Source organism: Taudactylus pleione, unplaced genomic scaffold (genome assembly GCF_031769625.1).
Source record: "Taudactylus pleione unplaced genomic scaffold, aTauple2 ptg000117l, whole genome shotgun sequence".
In the NCBI taxonomy this organism is placed as follows: domain Eukaryota; kingdom Metazoa; phylum Chordata; class Amphibia; order Anura; family Myobatrachidae; genus Taudactylus; species Taudactylus pleione.
The window spans coordinates 1,981,432-2,003,467 of NW_028284519.1; the positions used below are offsets into that span (position 1 = coordinate 1,981,432).

Sequence of the window (22,036 nt, forward strand, 5' to 3'; positions counted from 1 at the left end):
TTCTACATCTGATGTGATGACACTTGCAGTGATATTTAATAAGTGAGATGTGACAAATCCAATCTCCTATCTGGCACTGTAATTCAACCGGATAAAAATCCCTGCCCGTAAGCAAGCAGTGTAATTCACTCACAGATCGTCCAGGTGATGCATGTTCAGGTATGGAAATCTGTAATGTTAGTTTTGTATAGTAGTAGATTTGGGGTTGGGCGCTCTTGTTCCCACTGGTCAAAATCTTGCTGCCAGCATCCCGACAGGGTTAGGATACCAACACCTGTTGCTAAATATCCTAACCCTCCCCATCTCCCTACCCATAACCCTCCCTCCCCACTGCCTAAACCAAACCCTTCCCCCTAGTGCCTATACCTAACCCTCCCCCCCAGTGCCTAACCCTAACCCTTCCCCTAGTGCCTAACCCTAACCCTCCCCCTAACCCCACTACTTACCTTCGGGATACCAGCACCAGGATTCTGACTGATGATGGGATTCCCGCGCTGGCATTCTGAGCGTCGGCATCCCGACAGCCGGGATTATGACTACATCCCATAGAGTTGATGTACAGTCAGGTGCATAAATATTGGGACATTGACAGAATTTTCATATTTTGGCCTCTATTCACCACCACAATGGCTTTGAAATTAAACAAACAAGATGTGCTTTAACTGCAGACTTTCAGATTTAATTTGAGGGTAATTACATCCAAATCAGGTGAACATTGTAGGAATTACAACGGTTTCTATATGTGCCTCCCACTTTTTAAGGGGCCAAAAGTAATGGGACTATCAACTCAAAAGCTATTTAATGGACAGGTGTGGGCTATTCCCTCATTATTTCATTATCAATTAAGCAGGTAAAAAGTCTGGCGGTGATTCTAGGTGTGACATTTGCATTTGGAATCAGTTGCTGTCGACTCTCAATATGAGATCCAAAGAGCTGTCACTATCATTGAAGCAAGCCATCATTAGGCTGAATAATCAAAACAAACCCATCAGAGAGATAGCAAAAACATTAGGTGTGGCCAAATCAACTGTTTGGATCATTCTTAAAAAGAAAGAACGCACTGGAGAGCTCAGCAACACCAAAAGACCCGGAAGACCACGGAAAACAACTGTGGTGGATGACAGAAGAATTATTTCCCTGGTGAAGAAAAACCCCTTCACAACAGTTGGCCAAATCAAGAACACTCTCCAGGAGGTAGGTGTATATGTGTCAAAGTCAACAATCAAGAGAAGACTTCACAAGAGTGAATATAGAGGTTTCACCACAAGATGTAAACCATTGGTGAGCCACAAAAACAGGAAGACCAGATTAGAGTTTGCCAAACAACATCTAAAAAAGCCATTACAGTTCTGGAACAACATCCTATGGACAGATGAGAAAAAGATCAACTTGTACCAGAGTGATGGGAAGAGAAGAGTATGGAGAAGGAAAGGAACTGCTCATGATCCAAAACATACCACCTCATCGGTGAAGCATGGTGGTGGTAGTGTCATGTCGTGGGCATGTGTGGCTGCCAATGGAAATGGTTCCCTTGTATTTATTGATGATGTGACTGCTGACAAAAGCAGCAGAATGAATTCTGAAGTGTTTCGGGCAATATTATATGCTCATATTCAGTCAAATGCTTCAGAACTCTTTGGACGGCGCTTCACAGTGCAGATGGACAATGATCCGAAGCATACTGCAAAAGCAACCAAAGAGTTTTTTAAGGCTAAAAAGTGGAATGTTATGCAATGGCCAAGTCAATCCCCTGACCTGAATCCGATTGAGCATGCATTTCACTTGATGAAGACAAAACTGAAGGGAAAATGCCCCAAGAACAAGCAGGAAACTGAAGACATTTGCAGTAGAGGCCTGGCAGAGCATCAACAGGGATGAAACCCAGCGTCTGGTGATGTCTATGCGTTCCAGACTTCAGACTGGAATTGCCTGCAAAGGATTTGCAACAAAGTATTAAAAAGTGAAAGTTAGATTTAGGATTGTTTAGTTTGTCCCATTACTTTTGGCCCCTTAAAAAGTGGGAGGCACATATAGAAACCGTTGTAATTCCTACACCGTTCTCCTGATTTGGATATAATTACTCTCAAATTAAATCTGAAAGTCTGCAGTTAAAGCACATCTTGTTTGTTTCATTTCAAAGCCATTGTGGTGGTGAATAGAGGCCAAAATATGAAAATTCTGTCAATGTCCCAATATTTATGCACCTGACTGTAGATAAGCATGCTTGTGTGTTTACTGTACCTGGTTCAATGTGTCTCAAACCAATAATAATAAGTCTTCTCAACTGAATGGACATCAGATAGGACACATCAAACTGTGTCAAATAAAAATCTATTTGTTGATGCTCACGAATATGTTAGAGTTCTGGATGTTCTGGGCTGTCCTGATAACTAGTTTAGGAATCACTGCCCAAAACTTTTGTACATTTAAGGTATAGATTCCAAATTTTATCCAGATGTTTTTGCACAATTAATAAATTTTTTCATATTTAATGACAGGGTGGGATCTATGTACTTACTCTTCTGGATACATTTGCTGCAGGAACATCCATTTTGTTTGCTGTTTTAATAGAGGCCATAGGAGTATCATGGTTTTACGGTATGTATAAAACTGAAGTATCACAGCAATATGTTGTTGTTTTTTTTCTCATTTTATGGGCCCTATTTATCAATATTATATTTACTGAAAAAAAATTGAAAAAGGGTGTTCACCGTTTTCCTATTATTTTTGTATCACATGAATTTATTAAAGTGCATTTAGAGTAGTTTTCATGAACAACTACTCTGTGCCATTTAATTCACATATTTTTACTATGCAGATCACATTTCCCATGCTTGTAAAGGGAAATGTTATCTGCCTGAGATTTGCTAAAAATATATTGTTAAAAAATACCGGGGGAAGCCCTGTGATAATAATGCCACCTGGAGATGGCGTTATCCAGGGTTTCCTCTGCTTCCCCGGCTCTTTCTCTGCTCTGACAGACCAAAGCTGATCGCTGAAAAAAAAAATAGGTAAAAAACAAAAAACCCCATCCTGCATTCAGGGACTGGTGATTGGTGCTCTGGTGGTATCCTCTGGGGCTCCAGTCAGCTGCATAGAGCAACTGACTGGGGTCACAATGCAGGAGACGGGAGACCAGCTGACCGGTGCCCCAGAGGACATCACCGGAGCACCGATCACCGAGGTAAGTGTAAATGAGCAGGGGGGGAGAAGGGGTGGTTGGTAAATCGGCAGCGCATGGGCGGACATCTGCTCACTGTATTGTATGGGAACAATACAGTGTAGGGGATTCGCAGGGAAAGACCTTTATCGTAAGTTCTGTCCCTGCAAGGGAGTTTTGATAAATCCCTGTGATATTTCCTAAATTCCCAATGGCATTGTAGTAAATAGAGCCCTATGTCTTGGTTATAATGACATTTAATTATATCTTGAATTATTTGCAGCAGCAGAAGTGTTAAAATGACCAAATGCATCATGGAGAAATTTTTCTGGTTACCCCCACTCACATTTTACTTAATTAACCTGGGCTTTGTTAATGAAATAATGTCATACATTTAGTGTTCATTAATTACTTTATTGTGTCCTATTTAATTAATAATTAAAGTAAGTTGGTAATTCTGCCTCATGTATCTGGATGAAAGAGATATTTATCCACAGTGCTAACATAACTTTACTACCTACATTCTGTGCAGGGGCGTTTCTAGAGAGGAGGGGGCCCATGTGCAGTCTCCGACACGGGCCCCCTCCTCTCCGCCCGGCAGCGCACTGAGCTGTGCGCGGCCAGCGCCGGAGTTATAGACTCTGGGCACTAGAGTGTGCCCAGAGTCTATAGTGTATGCACAGGGCACCGGGAAAATGGCCGCGGCGGCCATTTTCCCTGTACTGCGCATGTGCAAACAATGGAAAAATGCCCGCCGTGGCCATTTTCCAGTCGTAATAGCGCCGGACGCCAGCGCCGATGTGGGACTCCGGCGGTAAGTAATATTATGAGTGCAGGGTGTGCAGTGCGGTGCCCCCCTGGACCCAGGGGCCCGTGTTCCCCACATACCCTGCACCCATTATAGATACACCCCTGATTCTGTCAATGACTCCTATTCCCCATTGCAGTCATCCTAGTATTATCCTGTTGTGGGTAAACATGGGCATATATATAATGGCTGCAGGGTGGGCCCCCTAGGAGCATGTGTTGTCTAAACATTGCAAGATCTGTCTAACAAATGAGCTTGCATGCAACTCTCCATCAGCCCATAACTAATGCTGGGTACAAACTACTGTACAGTAGGTCGATGGGTCAGCCGTTTGGCTGACCCGCCAACCTATCTGATGATTGGTAAGTGCATATACACTTACCAAACATCCACCTAATGTGTCGGGCCTGACGTCACAGCTGAGTGGGCATTTAAATTTGCCCACCCAGTTGAGCTGTCACTCACCTCCAGGTCCCTGCAGCACAGGCGATCGACAGGTCGCTCATTCCGATGTCGTTCGCAGACATATTGGCGGTACACATTCGCCGACGTGCTCACAATATATCTTTGTTTCATTGAGCAACCAATCGGTTGCCCATTGTGTACCTGTCTTACGTACTCCTCTACCCCCAGGGGCGGATTAAGAGAGGAGGGTGGGACCTGCACACGAGCATCCTCCTCTCTAATCTGCCCTTTGGATCAGAGGAGTACATTGGAGTACTTAGATATATACAGTAGGTGCTGATTCAGAGTTGCACGCAAGCTTGTTTTTTGGACGGCTCTTGCAATGTTTACCACTGCACATGTTCTGTAGATGAGCACGTGCAAGTTTGAGCAACTACTGGCGTTTCAGAATCATACACAGCTCAGCTGAATCATCGCTTGTGGCTGAGTGGGGGTAACTGGGTGGCAAATAGGCATTTGCATGCCGATGAAATGTCCTGAGGGCATGTCGTGGCTATGTAAGGGGGTTTGTGGACTATGCACAGATCCCTCTGGTTTCAGTTGGATCTCTTGCACCAAGTATAGGGCTGGTGCAAATATGCGTTTTTACTGATGACGGCTAAACTACTTTCACAAGAGAATGGGTTGGGGCAGTCAACTCTGAATATTAAAAAGAACTGCATTGGTTCCATCTCCAACTACTGCTTTAATCTGGATTTTTTTTATTGAGCAGACTAAAGGTAGATACTGTAGATTGGGCTGTGTCTAGCTCTCTGCTGTTGACATTTGCATCACAAAAGACACTAACACATGGAAAAAATAATAATGATAGAAGCTTGGCAGATTAGTCATATCAATATGTTAAATGTGTAGCAGTATTAGCAGGCTAGGAAAATTATTTGTTTCCTTTTGTTGTTTTTAAAACTGAACCATTTGTTACGAGACTATGGGGTCTATTCAGCAAAACTAATATAAAGTTTTTAAGGACATTTTCCTTAACTACCTTTTTTCAGTATTCATGAAGACACTTAACACAGGAGATATCATGGATATCTCCTGGTTAAGTCCGCATGTGTTAATTTCCACACTCCCCAGACATTAGTACATTAGTATGGGGATGTAGAAATTAGGCTATTCATCAAATTCTGAAAATTATGTATTCGGAATTTGATGGTGTTACTATACGCCACTCTCAGGTGGTGTACAGCGGGTTACACTTTCTCCCGGTAGAACACAGTAAAGTTTAGAAGAAGAAAAAACTGAATTACCGCAGCTGTAGGCAGTGCTGTGCATGCGCTGCTTTTACGGATATAACGGCGCATGCACAGCACTGATTACAGCTGCGGTAAGGTAGAACAGACAGGGAAAAGTATCTATTTTATGAAAAGCTGTCATCGCAAATATGACAGCTTTTCAGAATAGATACTTATGGAGAGGAGGAATGATGAATATCTCCGGTAATTAGGTAGAACTCCATGTGAGTTCTAAACCTAATTACCTCCAGAGAATATATAGTTAGAATGGATAGGCCCCTAAACCATGATTTCTCTCTAGCAAGGTTTTAATGTCTGTTTAATAAATTATTCTAGACATTAAAGTCAGTGTACTTATTCATTTAATTTGATTTATTATGGTATTTTCTCCTTGGCGGTGTTCAGGATTAAAAGTATTAATATTTTAAACCTAAGCACTAAAGTACTTAGAAGTGTCTGAAAAGGGTTTTGTCTTCATTTAGTAGCTTGATAGGTGAAATCTTCATCATTGGAAAGGAACCCCACCACCCTAATGGACTTCAGTGATTTCTTTTGGTCTTAAGGGCTGTAGACCCTACAAAGTTTGTACTGTATCATTTGTTCTATAATTGTGTGCTGACATCCAGACCATACCCGGAAATGTTAGCTCTTGTCCTGGCCTCTGTACTAAGTCATGATCTCTTACATTACAGGAGGCTTCTTTAACTTTGCTCTGATATATGCATCTCTTAAGAAGGCAATATCTTAGCTACAGTATGTAGACTCTGTTCCCCTAAAAGTGACAAAAATATGACTGTAATTTGTAATGGTGCTTACTTCACTAATGTGGAACTAAAACTTGTCTATTCCATTTCTGGGTCACCCAATCAAATGTCTCTTTCGAACCAATGACCCACTCTCGTCTCTCGTACCTTGACTCTTCCCCCAAATGTTTGTTCCTTTCACCCCACAATATCAGCACGCATTTTAATATTGGATTTCCAGTCCTATACTGTTTCCTTGGTCTCATGGCTCCATGTGTGTAAAATGGTAGAATTTCTGATTACATAATTGGAATATCTAATATCTCCATTGGTATAAACCTCATGTTGTCTTTTTCTATGACAGGTCTGGCTGCCTACTTATGCTCTTATCATTGTATATTTACAACTTCTATCTAAACTCCTGTTTGTTTATCCTGGTACCAGTCAATATCTGAAATATAGTTTTCACTTGAGTCTTGGGAGCCATCTTTTTTCTGTTTTTCTTTATTTAGTCATTTTCTGCTCTAACTAGATGGTTGCACCTTTTCCTTCCACTTCCCTGTTATTTGTACAGTATTTTTCAAGCATTCTCTTCTCATTAAGAGATGATCAGCTCTGCATAGACAAACGCAGGGGGGGTTTCCGTCTGCCTGGAAACCCCCCTCCCCAGCCCACCCCATGACCACAATATAAATAGTAATGTAATAGAATTTTATTAGTGCTGCATGTTCTTCTCAGTATCACAAATGAAATAATTAGCACCACCTGTGGATCTTTTAACATCAGTCAGTAATGAAAAACCTGTGCACCAACTAGGAGATCTGGAAAACATTCACTGTTAGGGATGTGCTGCTATAGAGCCCAATATGTACATATATGTCCAGGGCAGTGTTAGGTTCTTCTGCTGCTCCCAGACTCCCGGACTCCCATGCTCTGGAATGGTGCGCACATCTAAAATAAAACATTCAGCTCAGGCAGGATGGCCCTACTGCCACATCTAATGGATTACTGTGATTGCTGGTCTTCTATATGCTGGAATTATGACACACAATACACTATGTATGACACATATAATGGGTTACTGTGATTGCTGGTCTTCTATATGCTGGAATTATGACACACAATACACTATGTATGACACATATAATGGGTTACTGTGATTGCTGGTCTTCTATATGCTGGAATTATGACACACAATACACTATGTATGACACATATAATGGGTTACTGTGATTGCTGGTCCTCTATATGCTGGAATTATGACACACAATACACTATGTATGACGCATATAATGGGTTACTGTGATTGCTGGTCTTCTATATGCTGGAATTATGACACACAATACACTATGTATGACACATATAATGGATTACTGTGATTGCTGGTCTTCTATATGCTGGAATTATGACACACAATACACTATGTATGACACATATAATGGGTTACTGTGATTGCTGGTCCTCTATATGCTGGAATTATGACACACAATACACTATGTATGACACATATAATGGGTTACTGTGATTGCTGGTCTTCTATATGCTGGAATTATGACACACAATACACTATGTATGACACATATAATGGGTTACTGTGATTGCTGGTCCTCTATATGCTGGAATTATGACACACAATACACTATGTATGACACATATAATGGGTTACTGTGATTGCTGGTCCTCTATATGCTGGAATTATGACACACAATACACTATGTATGACACATATAATGGGTTACTGTGATTGCTGGTCCTCTATATGCTGGAATTATGACACACAATACACTATGTATGACACATATAATGGGTTACTGTGATTGCTGGTCCTCTATATGCTGGAATTATGACACACAATACACTATGTATGACGCATATGTAAAGCTGGTAAAGTTTCCAATTCTGCCCTCTTCATGGACTTGCCACACTCATTCTAAAATCAAACATTTGGAAACCCCCCTCTAGAAATCCTGCGTTTGCCACTGCTCTGTCTCGTCTTCCTCTTTTTTTCTTTATCTCTAACTGCAGCACTGTAAACAATATCCACTCTACTATATAATTGCTGCAGATTTTCGCACCCCTTCTTGTATTGAGAAAGATCTAATTTTGACATTTGTCTGTTTAACTTTTTACTGGTTTCCTTAGTTATGACATGACATGTCTAAGGGCCTGATTTAGAGATGTACACTAACCCGATGGTTAGCGCACATCTCCGGTGTTTGGAGGACAGCCCTCTCGCAGTGTGTCCCAGCCGCAGCCTGATTGACAGGCTGCTGTGTTTGGGAGGCAGATACCAGGTCACTAACTCTTAGGTTTTCAAATTTCGTCTAGAGAGTACCCGCCCTTAACCTCCCGTTAAGTGGTGTACCTATCTGATTCAGTGCCTCCACTCAAGTATTGTTAGTACTCATGGGCCTACTTGGGAAAACCCTAGTGTATTGTGTTGATGTAGCCTATTTTCTGGGCCTTACCACCTCTGCTTCCTAGTGTTACTCCACCAAGAATGTACACTCCATCAATTACAGAAAATAACAGCTTTATCTTGGATAAATTACATCTATTAACAGTAAAGTCTTTTCAGTTGTAAATCAGATTCACCCAGCATAACATTTGCATGCATATACTCCACCAATTACTAATGCAATACAGTGTTACACATAAATAAATGTCATGACACTAACAGTTACAATGTTTGGTTAATTTTCCTATATTGGGGCATATTCAATTAGCCACGAAAAGTCGGCTAAGTTTCGTCTCCCGGACTTTTCGCCTACATTGCGTGTTTTTGGAGAAAAGTCTTTTCGAGCGCGCGACCGCTTTACGCCCAATTTAATTCCAGATGCGAAAACGGGACCCGGCGAAACTCAAACAGGCGAAAAATGCTGTCAGTTTTGGGGAAAATTTCCTGACACCCCCCAAAAGATACACTGACATTGGGGATCACTATAGATACCCCCGAATAGGCCTGCTGAAGGTATTTGGGGTACTTAAATGATCTTAATAGCTGCTATTTAGCGTCTTTGCAGAAGTGGTGAAGAATAGCATTTTGCATTATTTTTTGGTGAAAATAAGTAGTCCCAGCAGAATTGAGCTACATGAAAATGGGTGCAAACTAGGGGTGAGCGGGTTCGGATTTCTGAAATCCGAACCCCCCCGAGCCCCCCCGATCCGAGTCCGATCCGAGTCAGGCTCGACTTTTCCCGCCTGACTCGGATCTGACATCGAGGCAAAACGTCATCATCCCGCCTTCCGAGTCTCGCGGGTTTTGGATCCTATATAAGGTACCCGCGTCGGCGCCATTTTCTCACTCGGCTGTGGACAGTGAAGAGGGAGGGTGGGAGTTAGTGCTGTGTAGTGTAGTGTAGTGTAGTGCTGCTGTTGTCCACTACTTCAAAGTCCATAGGGGCTGGCTGTGTTGTGCTGTGCTGCTGTTGTTAATAGGGGCTGTGTCCACTACTTCAAAGTCCATAGGGGCTGGCTGGACTGTGTTGTGCAGTCAGTTCCAAAGTCCTGTGCAGTGTCCCAGTCCTAAAGGGGTGCTGTAGTGTTGTCCAGGGGGTGCTCTGTCCATCAGGGGTGCTCCCCCCAAGTGCTAAAAAAATAATATATTTTCTGTGTTTGTGAATTGTGTGCGCAGTAGCCGCACGTGCATCAACAAAGTAGTGCCAAGCGTGCGCCTGTGTCATAAGTAAAGGGCCGGCTGGCTTGACCGTTAAGGGTGCTGTAACCCCCGAAAGTACACTCCAGTCCAAACCAAAAAAAAAATTATTTTCTGTGTTTGTGAATTGTGTGCGCAGTAGCCGCACGTGCATCAACAAAGTAGTGCCAAGCGTGCGCCTGTGTCATAAGTAAAGGGCCGGCTGGCTTGACCGTTAAGGGTGCTGTAACCCCCGAAAGTACACTCCAGTCCAAACCTAAAAAAAAATTATTTTCTGTGTTTGTGAATTGTGTGCGCAGTAGCCGCACGTGCATCAACAAAGTAGTGCCAAGCGTGCGCCTGTGTCATAAGTAAAGGGCCGGCTGGCTTGACCGTTAAAGGGTGCTGTAACCCCCGAAAGTACACTCCAGTCCAAACCAAAAAAAAATTATTTTCTGTGTTTGTGAATTGTGTGCGCAGTAGCCGCACGTGCATCAACAAAGTAGTGCCAAGCGTGCGCCTGTGTCATAAGTAAAGGGCCGGCTGGCTTGACCGTTAAAGGGTGCTGTAACCCCCGAAAGTACACTCCAGTCCAAACCAAAAAAAAATTATTTTCTGTGTTTGTGAATTGTGTGCGCAGTAGCCGCACGTGCATCAACAAAGTAGTGCCAAGCGTGCGCCTGTGTCATAAGTAAAGGGCCGGCTGGCTTGACCGTTAAAGGGTGCTGTAACCCCCAAAGTACACTCCAGTCCAAACCAAAAAAAAATTATTTTCTGTGTTTGTGAATTGTGTGCGCAGTAGCCGCACGTGCATCAACAAAGTAGTGCCAAGAGTGCGCCTGTGTCATAAGTAAAGGGCCGGCTGGCTTGACCGTTAAAGGGTGCTGTAACCCACAAAGTACACTCCAGTCCGAACCAAAAAAAAATTTATTTTCTGTGTTTAGCCGCACGTATATATCAAATCGATATAACATAAATGGAGGACCAAACTTTCTCCGATAAAAATAAAATAGAGAAAGATCAAGAACCACTTCCTCCTAGTGCTGAAGCTGCTGCCACTAGTCATGACATAGACGATAACATGCCATCAACGTCGTCTGCCAAGGCCGATGCCCAATGTCATAGTAGAGGGCACATACAATCCCAAATGGCAAAGTTCAGGAAAATGACCTTGAAAAAGACATTTAAATCAGCTGAAGAGAAACGTAAACTTGCCAATATGCCATTTACGACACGGAGTGGCAAGGAACGGCTAAGGTCGATCCCTAGTATGTTCATGACTAGTGGTTCAGCTTCACATGACGATGGAAGCACTCCTCCCACTAAAAAAATCAAAAGAGTTAAGCTGGCAAAAGCACAGCGAAGAACTGTGCTTTCTAAGAAGATATCACAAATCCCCAAAGAGAGTCCAAGTGTGGTGGTGGTTGCGATGCCTGACCTTCCCAGCACTGGACGGGAAGAGGTGGCTCTTTCCACCATTTGCACGCCCCCTGCAAGTGCTGAAAGGAGCACCCACAGTCCACTTGCTGATATGCAAATTGAAGATGTCACTGTTGAAGTACAACAGGATGAGGATACTGGTGTAGCTGGCGCTGAGGAGGAAGTTGGCGAGGAGGATTCTGATGGTGATGTGGTTTGTTTAAATCAGGCTCCGGGGGAGACAGTTGTTGTCCGTGGGATGAAAAAGCCCATCACGGTCATGCCTGGGCAGAAGACCAAACATTCCACCTCTTTGGTCTGGCAATATTTCTATCCAAATCCGGACAACAACTGTCTTGCCATATGTACCATATGTAAAGGTGAAATAAGTAGGGGTAGGGACGTCAACCACCTAGGAACATCCTCCCTTATACGGCACCTGCAGCGCGTTCATAAAAAGTTACTGTCAAGTTCAGAAACTTTGGCTCAGACCGTAAGCAGTCCAGGGACACCTAAATCCCGTTGTCCTGTTGTATCCAAGCGCCTGCAAACCACACCGTCAACTCCCTCCTCGTCAATTTCCTCCTTAGTCAGGATCGGAAGTAGTCCTGCAGGCCATATCACTGGCATGACTGACTCTCCTATCCGGGATTCCTCCGGAGGATCCTGCATTGCTACGCCTACTGCTGCCGCTGCTGCTGTTGCTGCTGCTGCTGGGAGTCGTTCATCATCCCAGAGAGGAAGTAGGAACACCACTACTTTTACTAAACAATTGACCCTCCAACAGTCCTTAGCGAGGAGGATGAAGTACGACAGCAGTCATCCTGAAGCAAAACGTATAACTGAGGCCTTGACTGCTATGTTGGTGTTAGACGTGCGTCCGGTATCCGCCATTAGTGCAGTGGGATTTAGACAATTGATGGAGGTAGTGTGTCCCCGGTTCCAAATCCCGTCTAGATTCCACTTCACTAGGCAGGCGATACCGAGACTGTACAGAAACGTCAGAAAAAGTGTCCTCAGTGTCCTGAAAAATGCCGTTGTACACAATGTCCACTTAACCACGGACATGTGGACAAGTGGAACAGGGCAGACTAAGGACTATATGACTGTGACAGCCCACTGGGTAGATGTATCACCTTACGCAGCAACAGCAGCAGCGTCACCAGTAGCAGCATCTCAGAAACGCCAGCTCGTTACAAGGCAGGCTACGCTGTGTATCACCGGTTTCAGTAAGAGGCACACCGCCGACAACCTCTTAGAGAAACTGAGGGAAATCATCGCCCAGTGGCTTACCCCACTTAGACTCTCCTGGGGATTTGTGATATCTGACAACGCCACCAATATTGTGCGGGCATTACATCTGGGCAAATTCCAGCACGTCCCATGTTTTGCTCACACAATAAACTTGGTGGTGCAGAATTTTCTGAAAAGCGACAGGGGCGTGCAGGAGACGCTTTGGGTGGCCCGAAAAATTTCTGGCCACTTTCGCCATTCAGCGACTGCGTGCCGAAGACTGGAGCGCCAGCAAACACTCTTGAACCTGCCCCGCCATCACCTGAAGCAAGAGGTTGTGACGCGGTGGAACTCAACCCTCTATATGCTTCAGAGGATGGAGGAGCAGCAAAAGGCCATACAAGCCTATACATCCACCTATGACATAGGCAAAGGAGGGGGTATGCACCTGACTCAAGCGCAGTGGAGAATGATTTCCGTGTTGTGCAAGGTTCTTCAGCCCTTCGAACTTGCCACACGTGAAGTCAGTTCAGACACTGCCAGCTTGAGTCAGGTCATTCCCCTCATCAGGCTTTTGCAGAAGCAGCTGGAGAAAGTGAAGGAGGAGCTAAGACGGAGCGATTCCGCTCGGCATGTGGGACTTGTGGATGAAGCCCTTCATTTGCTTTGCCAGGATTCCAGGGTGGTCAATCTGTTGAAATCAGACCACTACATTTTGGCCACCGTGCTCGATCCTAGGTTTAAAGCCTATGTGGTGTCTCTCTTTCCGGCCGACACAAGCCTGCAGAGGTGCAAAGACCTGCTGGTGAACACACTGTCAGCTGAAGCGGAACGTGACACGTCAACGGCTCCTTCTTCATTTTCTCCCGCAACTGGGGCTGCCAGGAAAAAACTTAGGTATCCTAAGCAACCCGCTGGCGGTGATGCAGGGCAGGCAGGACCAAGTTTGGACATCTGGTCCGGACTGAAGGACCTGGCAACAATTTCTGACATGTCTACTGTCACTGCATATGATACTGTCACCATTGACAGAATGGTGGAGGATTACATCGGTGACAGCATCCAAGTAGGCATGTCAGACAGTCCATACCTGTACTGGCAGGAAAAAGAGGCAATTTGGAGGCCCCTGTACAAACTGGCTCTATTTTACCTGAGTTGCCCCCCCTCCAGTGTGTACTCCGAAAGAGTGTTTAGTGCAGCCGGGAACCTTGTCAGCGAAAGGCGTAGGAGGTTGCTTCCACAGAATGTGGAGAAGATGATGTTCATCAAAATGAATTATCAGCTCTTCCAGGGAGACCAGCCTCCAGAAGGTACAGAGGGACCTGTGGTGGTGGATTCAAGTGGGGACGAGTTAATACTTTGTGAGGATGAGGATGTACACACTGAAGAGGGTGAGGAATCGGTGGATGAGGAGGATGAGGATGACATCTTGCCTCCGTAGAGCCAGTTTGTGCAGGGACACATTAATTGCCAGCTTGTTTTGTGGGGGCCCAAACGAACCAATCATTTCAGCCACAGTTGTGTGGCAGACCCTGGCGCTGAAATGATTGATTTGTTAAAGTGTGCATGTCCTGTTTATACAACATAAGGGTGGGTGGGAGGGCCCAAGGACAATTCCATCTTGCACCTCTTTTTTTCTTTGCATTATGTACAGTTTGGGGCCTAGTTTTTCTAACTGCCATCCTGCCTGCCACTGCAGTGTCACTCCTAGATGGGTCACGTGTTTGTGCCGCCCACTCGTGTCGCTTAGCATAGTCATCCAGCTACCTCGGTGCAACCTTTTGGACATAAAAACACTATTGTGAGGTGTGAGGTGTTCAGAATAGACTGGAAATGAGTGGAAATTAAGGTTATTGAGGTTAATAATAGCATAGGAGCAGAAAAACCTACAAATTCTGTGATTTTAGCTGTTTTTATGCTTTTTTTCAAAAAAATACAGATCCAAAACACAAAACCCAGAACCCAAAACACGGAAGGGTGGTTTTGGCAAAACCAATCCAGATCCAAAACACGAAGAAAGATCCAGATCCAAAACCAAAACACAAAACACGAAAAGTGGCCGGTGCACACCCCTAGTGCAAACATACAGTATTTTAAAGTTGTTAAAGAGAAGTTTTATAAAATGTAAAAAATTCTCCTTCCGCAAGCACCTGCAATCAAAAAACACCTGGGGCATACTTGGGGACCCTACTGGAGTCTATTTAGCTAGTTTTTAACTTTGTTCCCCAACATTGTCTTTTTTGTCGCCCCCAAAATTAAAGTACTTTTTTGGGGTGTTCTAAAGTATTTTTTTTAATGCCGTTTACCTTTGGGGGACTGTCCCAAGGGTGATGGGGGGTTTTCAGAAGTGTGCACCCCAAAACCGCAATTCTGAATTTTTTTCAACCCCTATTAATTTCATAGGCGAATCTTTTTTGCCGGGTTCATACCAATGACTTTCCGTGTAGGCGAAAAGTCTTTGGAATTGAATACGGTGATAAGTTTTTGCCTGGCAAAATTTATGGAGCGTACACACGGTCAGATTTGTCAGACTTGTCAGATTTGTCAGATGAACGACTGAACGATTAAACGATTTGAACGATTTGGACGATTTGACCAAAGTTTTGAACGATTTGAAGGATTTGAACGATTGAACGATTTTTGACTGCATTAAAATGAATGGAATCGTCCAAGTCTGACTGCAAACCCATCAGATGTCAGATATCGTTATCTGACAAACGGGAACGCGCATCGTTGATCGTCCATCGTTCAGGCATGTCAGATATGAACGATTTTCCATCAGATATGAACGACTGAACGATTTTTAAATCGTTATCGTCCATATCTGAAGAAAAACTCTGATCGTGTGTATGCACCATTAGTCACCGGCGAGTACTTTATGCTGAAAACGGCTTATCACGGCTAATTGAATACGGACCATAACCTTGTATAATTTGAGTCCAGTTCTCACTTATCTTCAGAAGTGTTTATAACGGACATCCAGCGGTTTCTATATCCCTGCTGTTAAAGAGATACTCAAGATGCAATTAGGGCGGCTGCTCCATCACTGCTGTGTTTTGGTTGTGAGCAAAATAAGATGCAGTAGCCAGCAAAGTTCTTTTTCACCTGCTCCAAAGCAGACACACAGTTTGGCCACCTCAGCCTTGTGGAGTGCAAAGCCGGCAAAATAATATATCAATAATATATGATATCAATATCCCCTGTAATGGAGATTCCTTCAATACCTGTTGGGTGGTGGGTACTTGGTATGCTGCAGTGTGTCTAACCCCTTTAGCGTTGCTCACTCATTCCGGACCACCACTGTCCTTGCTCTGCTAACTGCCAGGCATAACATGAAAACAAGGACCACCTTTTGTCTTGACAATTCCCTCTATGCAGCTATCTTTCCTGAGCTTATAACCTGGGATAGCTCCACTATGGTAGATCTGTCAGTCCTCTGGCTGTAGATAGCTACACCACTGCCTCTGCCTCACATCGCCATAGACGTGCCTCTCTTCATGAATGCAGACAACCAGCTGCAGAGATGTGCCCCAACTCCACCCCACTCACAGCCATTAGTTGCTGCCAAGCACTCTGATTCTCCACCTCCAGAACCACCACTGCAGCGCTGCATGCTGGGACCTTTGCGCCCAGAGTACCGCTACTTGCCAGTTTCTCCAGCTCCGGCTGGGCTCCCACTCCAGCTCTCTCTGGGATGCTATACTGCCAGGACCTCTGCAGCAATGACCTCTCCATCCTTTTGGCGACAACGCTCCACTGCCTGTCAGTGGTAAGTTTCCTTTGCTGACCGTCGCCGCTGATGCCTCCTCTCCAGCTACACCCCCTGTGCCCGACAGCCACTATGGGCGCACTACCTGAGTCACATGGAGGTGGGCACTCGAGGAGGGGAACTCCAGACTAACTGTCAGCTGCTGCTGACAGCTGTTATATACCTGGTATGTATATCTCTAATCAGACCCTCTTTTCTTGACAAGAACCAATTCACTCCTACATGTATCAGTCCGCCCATGTTAAACATGGGCTACCTGACTGCAGCTCCTGCCTGCAAGTACTTTCTCGTTTAATGCACACTACTTAACATATATATATATAAAACATGTACAGTATGAATTAAATGTACTCTGATATTTTCCCACACATATACCTTATTTATTTAAGTTACATACTTAAATGACCTCAGAATGCTATGAAATGTATATGTCAAAAGTATACATTTAAATGATTTTTCTTTAACCCTAAACCAGGGTTAAATCTGCATCAGGTGCAAAATAAAATTCATATAAATGTACTGTTGTAAACTGTTACAGGACTTGCTGTGACTGCGTTAGTTCCAAAATAGTAGTTTAGCTTTTATTTTTTAAAACATTAAATATTACTTGATGTGCCAATTAAAATAGATGGGAAATTCATGCATCTCATTGGTTTTAATGCAATGTTGATCTGAATCCAATGAGATTAGGTTTGAAAATGTGGAAATTTACATGGAAATTTGCCTTTTGTAGATTAGGTGAATTACCAATCACCATGCAATTTGCTAAAAAAATAGCAGAACAAAACTGCCTATTGATAGATCTTCCCCTTAGTAGCCACAGGCTAAAACTGGGTACACACTAGACAATTTTTTGCACGATTTGGCCGATTCCGACACATCGGAACGACAAGTTGTGCAGTGTCCACAAATGATAACGATGCCGATGCGCGGCCCCGTGGGTCGTTGGTCGTATTCTCAGATCTTCCCTGCATGCAATAAGATCTGTAAATCTCATTAACGATTTGGCGCAGATCGTTAGGTTGTTGATCAGATTGCACAGTTTTATGCACGATATCGTTGGTCCGGGAGTGCAGGGGAGTTGTCGGTTAGATCAAGGGAAATCGTTGATGTCATCTCATCATTTGCGAGTCTAGTGTGTAGGCACCTTAACTCTGAAATCTGTTATTTAGTTTACGTATTCTATTCAAGATTTTTCCAATGATATCACATCAAATGAATTAGCACAACTATTACTACTGTATATGTGGATCACTCTATATTTTTTAAAACTGTCTCACATAGCCAGCGGCCTTCACCTCCAAACTACAGGATTTACTATCTGGCAGCTTGGAAGGTGACTTCCCAAACTGCTGTCAGTGTGTGATGATTTCAAAACCCCTAAATCACAAGTGGTATAACCCAACTGCATGCAAATTTAGACAGGTGTAAAACATGCCATACATTAGGTGCAGGGAAACAAATTTATAACCATTGCTAAAAACATTGCTATAAAAATAAATAAAATAAAACACAAAATCTCACTCCCCTTCTATACCAGGCTGTGCTATCGGGCCCTTCACCTAGAGGTAGATTCAGCCCGTTATAGTACCCCTGGCCTGTAGATCGTAGGGTGAAATTGGCCATTATTGTTGGACTACTAGTGCCATCATGTTCTCATGGACCAATGCATACTTGCACTTGTACTGTAACAAAAATAAGCACTTCCTCTATATAAACACAAATAAATTTCATTAAAGAGGAATCTTTGTATTTTCTTAGCCTTATCATGTAAATATAATATGATCACGATGTGGGTAGAAGAATGGAGGAAGGAATGAAGGCATAGACTGAGTTACTGTAGCTAGAAGAAGCAGTTTGTTCCACAGTAAAATATTTTGGAAAATTGTATTGTCAATCAAAGTTTATACTTCTACTTGTTCTGTTTTTAGTTATAAACTAAATGGCATATCATTTGACTTATTTTTCCAATACGCCAATGGATGACTATGAATGTGGAAGAAAGACCTGCAGCACAACTGATGATTTATGACATCATGTGCCTGTTTTTTTGCAAACTATATGGAATTACAGTAATATGCCAATATGGGGTAATTTGTAAAATGTTATATGTTCTGTTGGGAAAAGATGGGCCGATAATTAGATGAGATCTAGGTACCCAAATACTGAATGTTTCACCTAAACTACATTAATAAATGAGTTGATGGTGCAGTTGCATGGTCATTGCCTGGTTAGCAGGGACCCGCTGAGCTCCTTGTGATTATTTAATTTGAAAATGAAGTGTAACCAAACAGTATTTAAAGAGAAGAACTAAAGAGTTTAAATTGGGTGGTCCTAAAGTGCTAGTAGGCTGTACTAAAATTATATTTACTTAACAAGTTGGAGCCATCATAAAATTTGGAACATATGTGTTCAACTATGAAGGCTCTAGAGTCTACACAGATAAAACGGCACATCTGCACAAAATGAAATGCTCTGCATAATAAATTACCTTTATCGAATACAATTATTTCGCTTTTTTTCTTTCGCCATCAACTCCTTCAGTGTGACTCCAGTTTTAAGATGATAATTCAGTATGAAAAATAGTATTGCTTAAAATTGTTATTAAACATTTGGTTGCTTGACTTGTATATTTTATTCCACACCCTTCACGCTATCCAACCCTCCACCATACTGGATTCAGTAAATCTAGCCATCCGTAGATAAGAAGTTGGAGTGCTTACTTGTACCCAACATGATATGTACATCTTAGACACTGACCAAAAGTTTGCTGTCTTTAAAGGTGAAACCCCCACATATGGTGTGAGATGAAGGTGTGAAATAAGGTCTGTGCAAGTTCAAGTGACTGAATCCTGGGAACCAGTGACTTCTGAATATTTAAATGGCAATAAAGTTGGATATTTTGGCCTACAGCATGAGCACCTCAAAAGTGACTGATTACCGGCCAAGCCCAGGGTCGGGTGAGTGCCTACAATGCCAAGTACTGTTCTATAGGGTTGAGTACAGTCCCAGAAATACCAGTCTCGGAATGATCAACATGTACATCATTATCATCCTCCTGTTTATCAAATATGGGCTTGTTTTAGAGTTGTACGTAGTTGTACAATGTCTTGTTTACAACTCCGATGTAAGATCTGCACAGGCACAGACTCTGTATTGTGCATGTACATATCCTCTACTGAGTTTGAGATCATTTATGGCTTTTATTTCTTGAACTAAGAACTTTATTGTCATTTGTTTGTAAGGTTGTGATGGTGATCCAGCGGCCCTGGCACTGTCTGTTGTTTTTACTTTCACTTACCTATGATTACTTATCATTTCCTTTATAGTATAATGTTTATTGGGAACCAGAGTGGGAAGATGTGCTTCTCTGATGTAGCTTGTGGAGCAGATGCTGAATTCAGTAGCAGCTACATTTTCATCAGCAGATTTTGAAATTAGGCTGCCTATTGTAATTTCATTTTGTGAGCTGTATCATTAGATTCTGATTATGCAATTTGCTTTACATCATGCACAAATGACAAATGTTTGTCACTATTTAATTCATGAGTTGTTATTATTCTAACTAGCATTAGCATTGCTTCTTTCTTGTACAGCATTAGTGAGGCTCTAACATAGGGGTGGCCAGACTTTTGGTTACTTATAAAGCTAAAAACCTTTTGTGATCTACCGAGCCATAAAAAGGGGTCATGGTGTGCAAAAAAGGGGGCGTGGCCTCACAGCCAGGGGCGTGGCGTCTGTCCTGCTCAAATCACACATAGTATCCCTGTGGTAGGAGCCCGACCACATGTGACTAAAATGGCCGTCACGCCACACCACACCACTGAAGGGGTTAATCCTCATGCCATGGCACCATCTTTAACCACTTGCTTGGCACGATCGTATCAGATGCGACCGCACCAGACTGGGCTTTCCCTGACATGGTCGCATCTGATGCGACCAATCAGAAAAGCTCTGTGGGCGGCTGCTGGAAGATCATCTTCTAGCAGCCGCCAATCACAGAGGGACCTCCAAGTCCCTCTGCAAACTTAGGGCCTGATTCAGACCCGCTATGCGCTCGCGATCGGGTCGATGTTAGGCCACTGCACATGTGGACGCCGGAGCCAGCTCCAACGTGCGCATGCGCGAGACCCGGCCAGCGACGGGCGCTGGCCGTCACCAGTGATGTCAGTGGGAGATCTTCCGGCTCTGACAGAGCCAGAAGCTCTCTGAGGCTTGCGGCCACGAGACCCTACCACAAGGGTCTCGTCGCAAGCCCGATGGTCGCGATGGTCTGACTACAGCGAACATCATCCTGGCCACTCGCAATAGCTGTGGGTGGTCACGGAGGGCGCTACAAAAAAAATAATGCCCTAATTCAGAGCGAGCACTCTTTCAGAGAGTCCGGCTCTGAATCAGGGCCTTAGTCCCTCCCCATGTGCCGATCACTGCTAGCATGGTGGTCCGGCATTGTCCGCAAGAGGTCCGGCTTGCATTGCGGGGGTTCAGTGGCCCCCAGGGCAGGGTGCGGGGGTCCATGGCGGGGTGCGACGGGGTCCAGCAGGAGTGTGGGAGGGTCCAGTGGCATCCGTAGGGAGCTTCTGATGTTGTGGAAGAGAGAAAATGACACCAGGTCACGTCATGACATCACGGCACATCCAAAATAATACGGTTTTATTTATTTTTAACGTTGATGTTATAAGTCATTTTATTTTTATTATGGCGCTCCTGTACGATCAAGACTCGATATGGGGCCTCCGCTTAGCGATGGTATACTATACAGTATACAGTACTAGGGATGGCCACCGACCATCGATGGTTTGCAAACCGGTTAATGAAACATCGGTGTCTGTGATCTCAAACAATCGATGGTTTCTATTGATGGTTGAACCCATCGGCCATCGATGGTACAGCTGTCAATGGCCATCATTACTGTATACCATAAGAATTGCTATTTTTATCGAATACAATGTATGTACAAAATATTTTTTTATAAAATCGTGTTAGATAAGTATTAAAAATGTTCTTGACCTAGGGCCTGATTCAGAGCTGCTCGTAATTCGGTCATAATAAAACCCAACAATTTCTGAGCGGTTTTTGGAAAAAAATTAATCAGTTGAGTGGTAAAGGAACAATGTAGGCACAGGGTGCCATGTACTGTAAAGGTATAGGTAATAGTGTATTTTACCATATTGTATTTAAAGCCCTGTGCGCAGTTTTGAAATTGGGGAAACATGCTTGAATATACAGACTATGGGGGTCATTCAGACCCACTCGCGAGCGGCAGTACGCTCGCAAGTGGGTCGATGTTCCCCACTGCGCATGCGCACGACGGAGGGAGCTCAGTCGTGCGCATGCGCGAGACCCGGCGAGCGACGGGCTTTCCATCGTTCGGGGTCTCGCACCAAAGGGGGCGTGCTGTCGATGTTGATTGACAGCACGCCCCCTTTGGTGGGCGTGCCGGGGGCGTGCCTGCCAGACGGAGGCGTTCCCATGGGAATGCCTACCGTCTGAAGCCGGCCCCACTGACATCACTAGTGATGTCAGTGGGAGTGATTTTGGCTCTGATAGAGCCAAAATCACTCCAGGGCTTG

At 43.9% G+C, this 22,036-nt stretch overlaps 1 protein-coding gene across 2 annotated transcripts in view; it reads left to right on the forward strand.

The window, feature by feature from the left end:
- SLC6A2 (solute carrier family 6 member 2) overlaps positions 1 to 22,036 on the forward strand; it is a 338,811-nt gene that overhangs the window by 297,834 nt on the left and 18,941 nt on the right. For both annotated transcript variants that reach the window (XM_088471851.1, XM_088471850.1), the window contains one exon: positions 2,499 to 2,598. In XM_088471851.1, the coding sequence (XP_088327977.1) occupies positions 2,499 to 2,598 (100 nt within the window). The remainder of the gene's footprint in view (positions 1 to 2,498; positions 2,599 to 22,036) is intronic.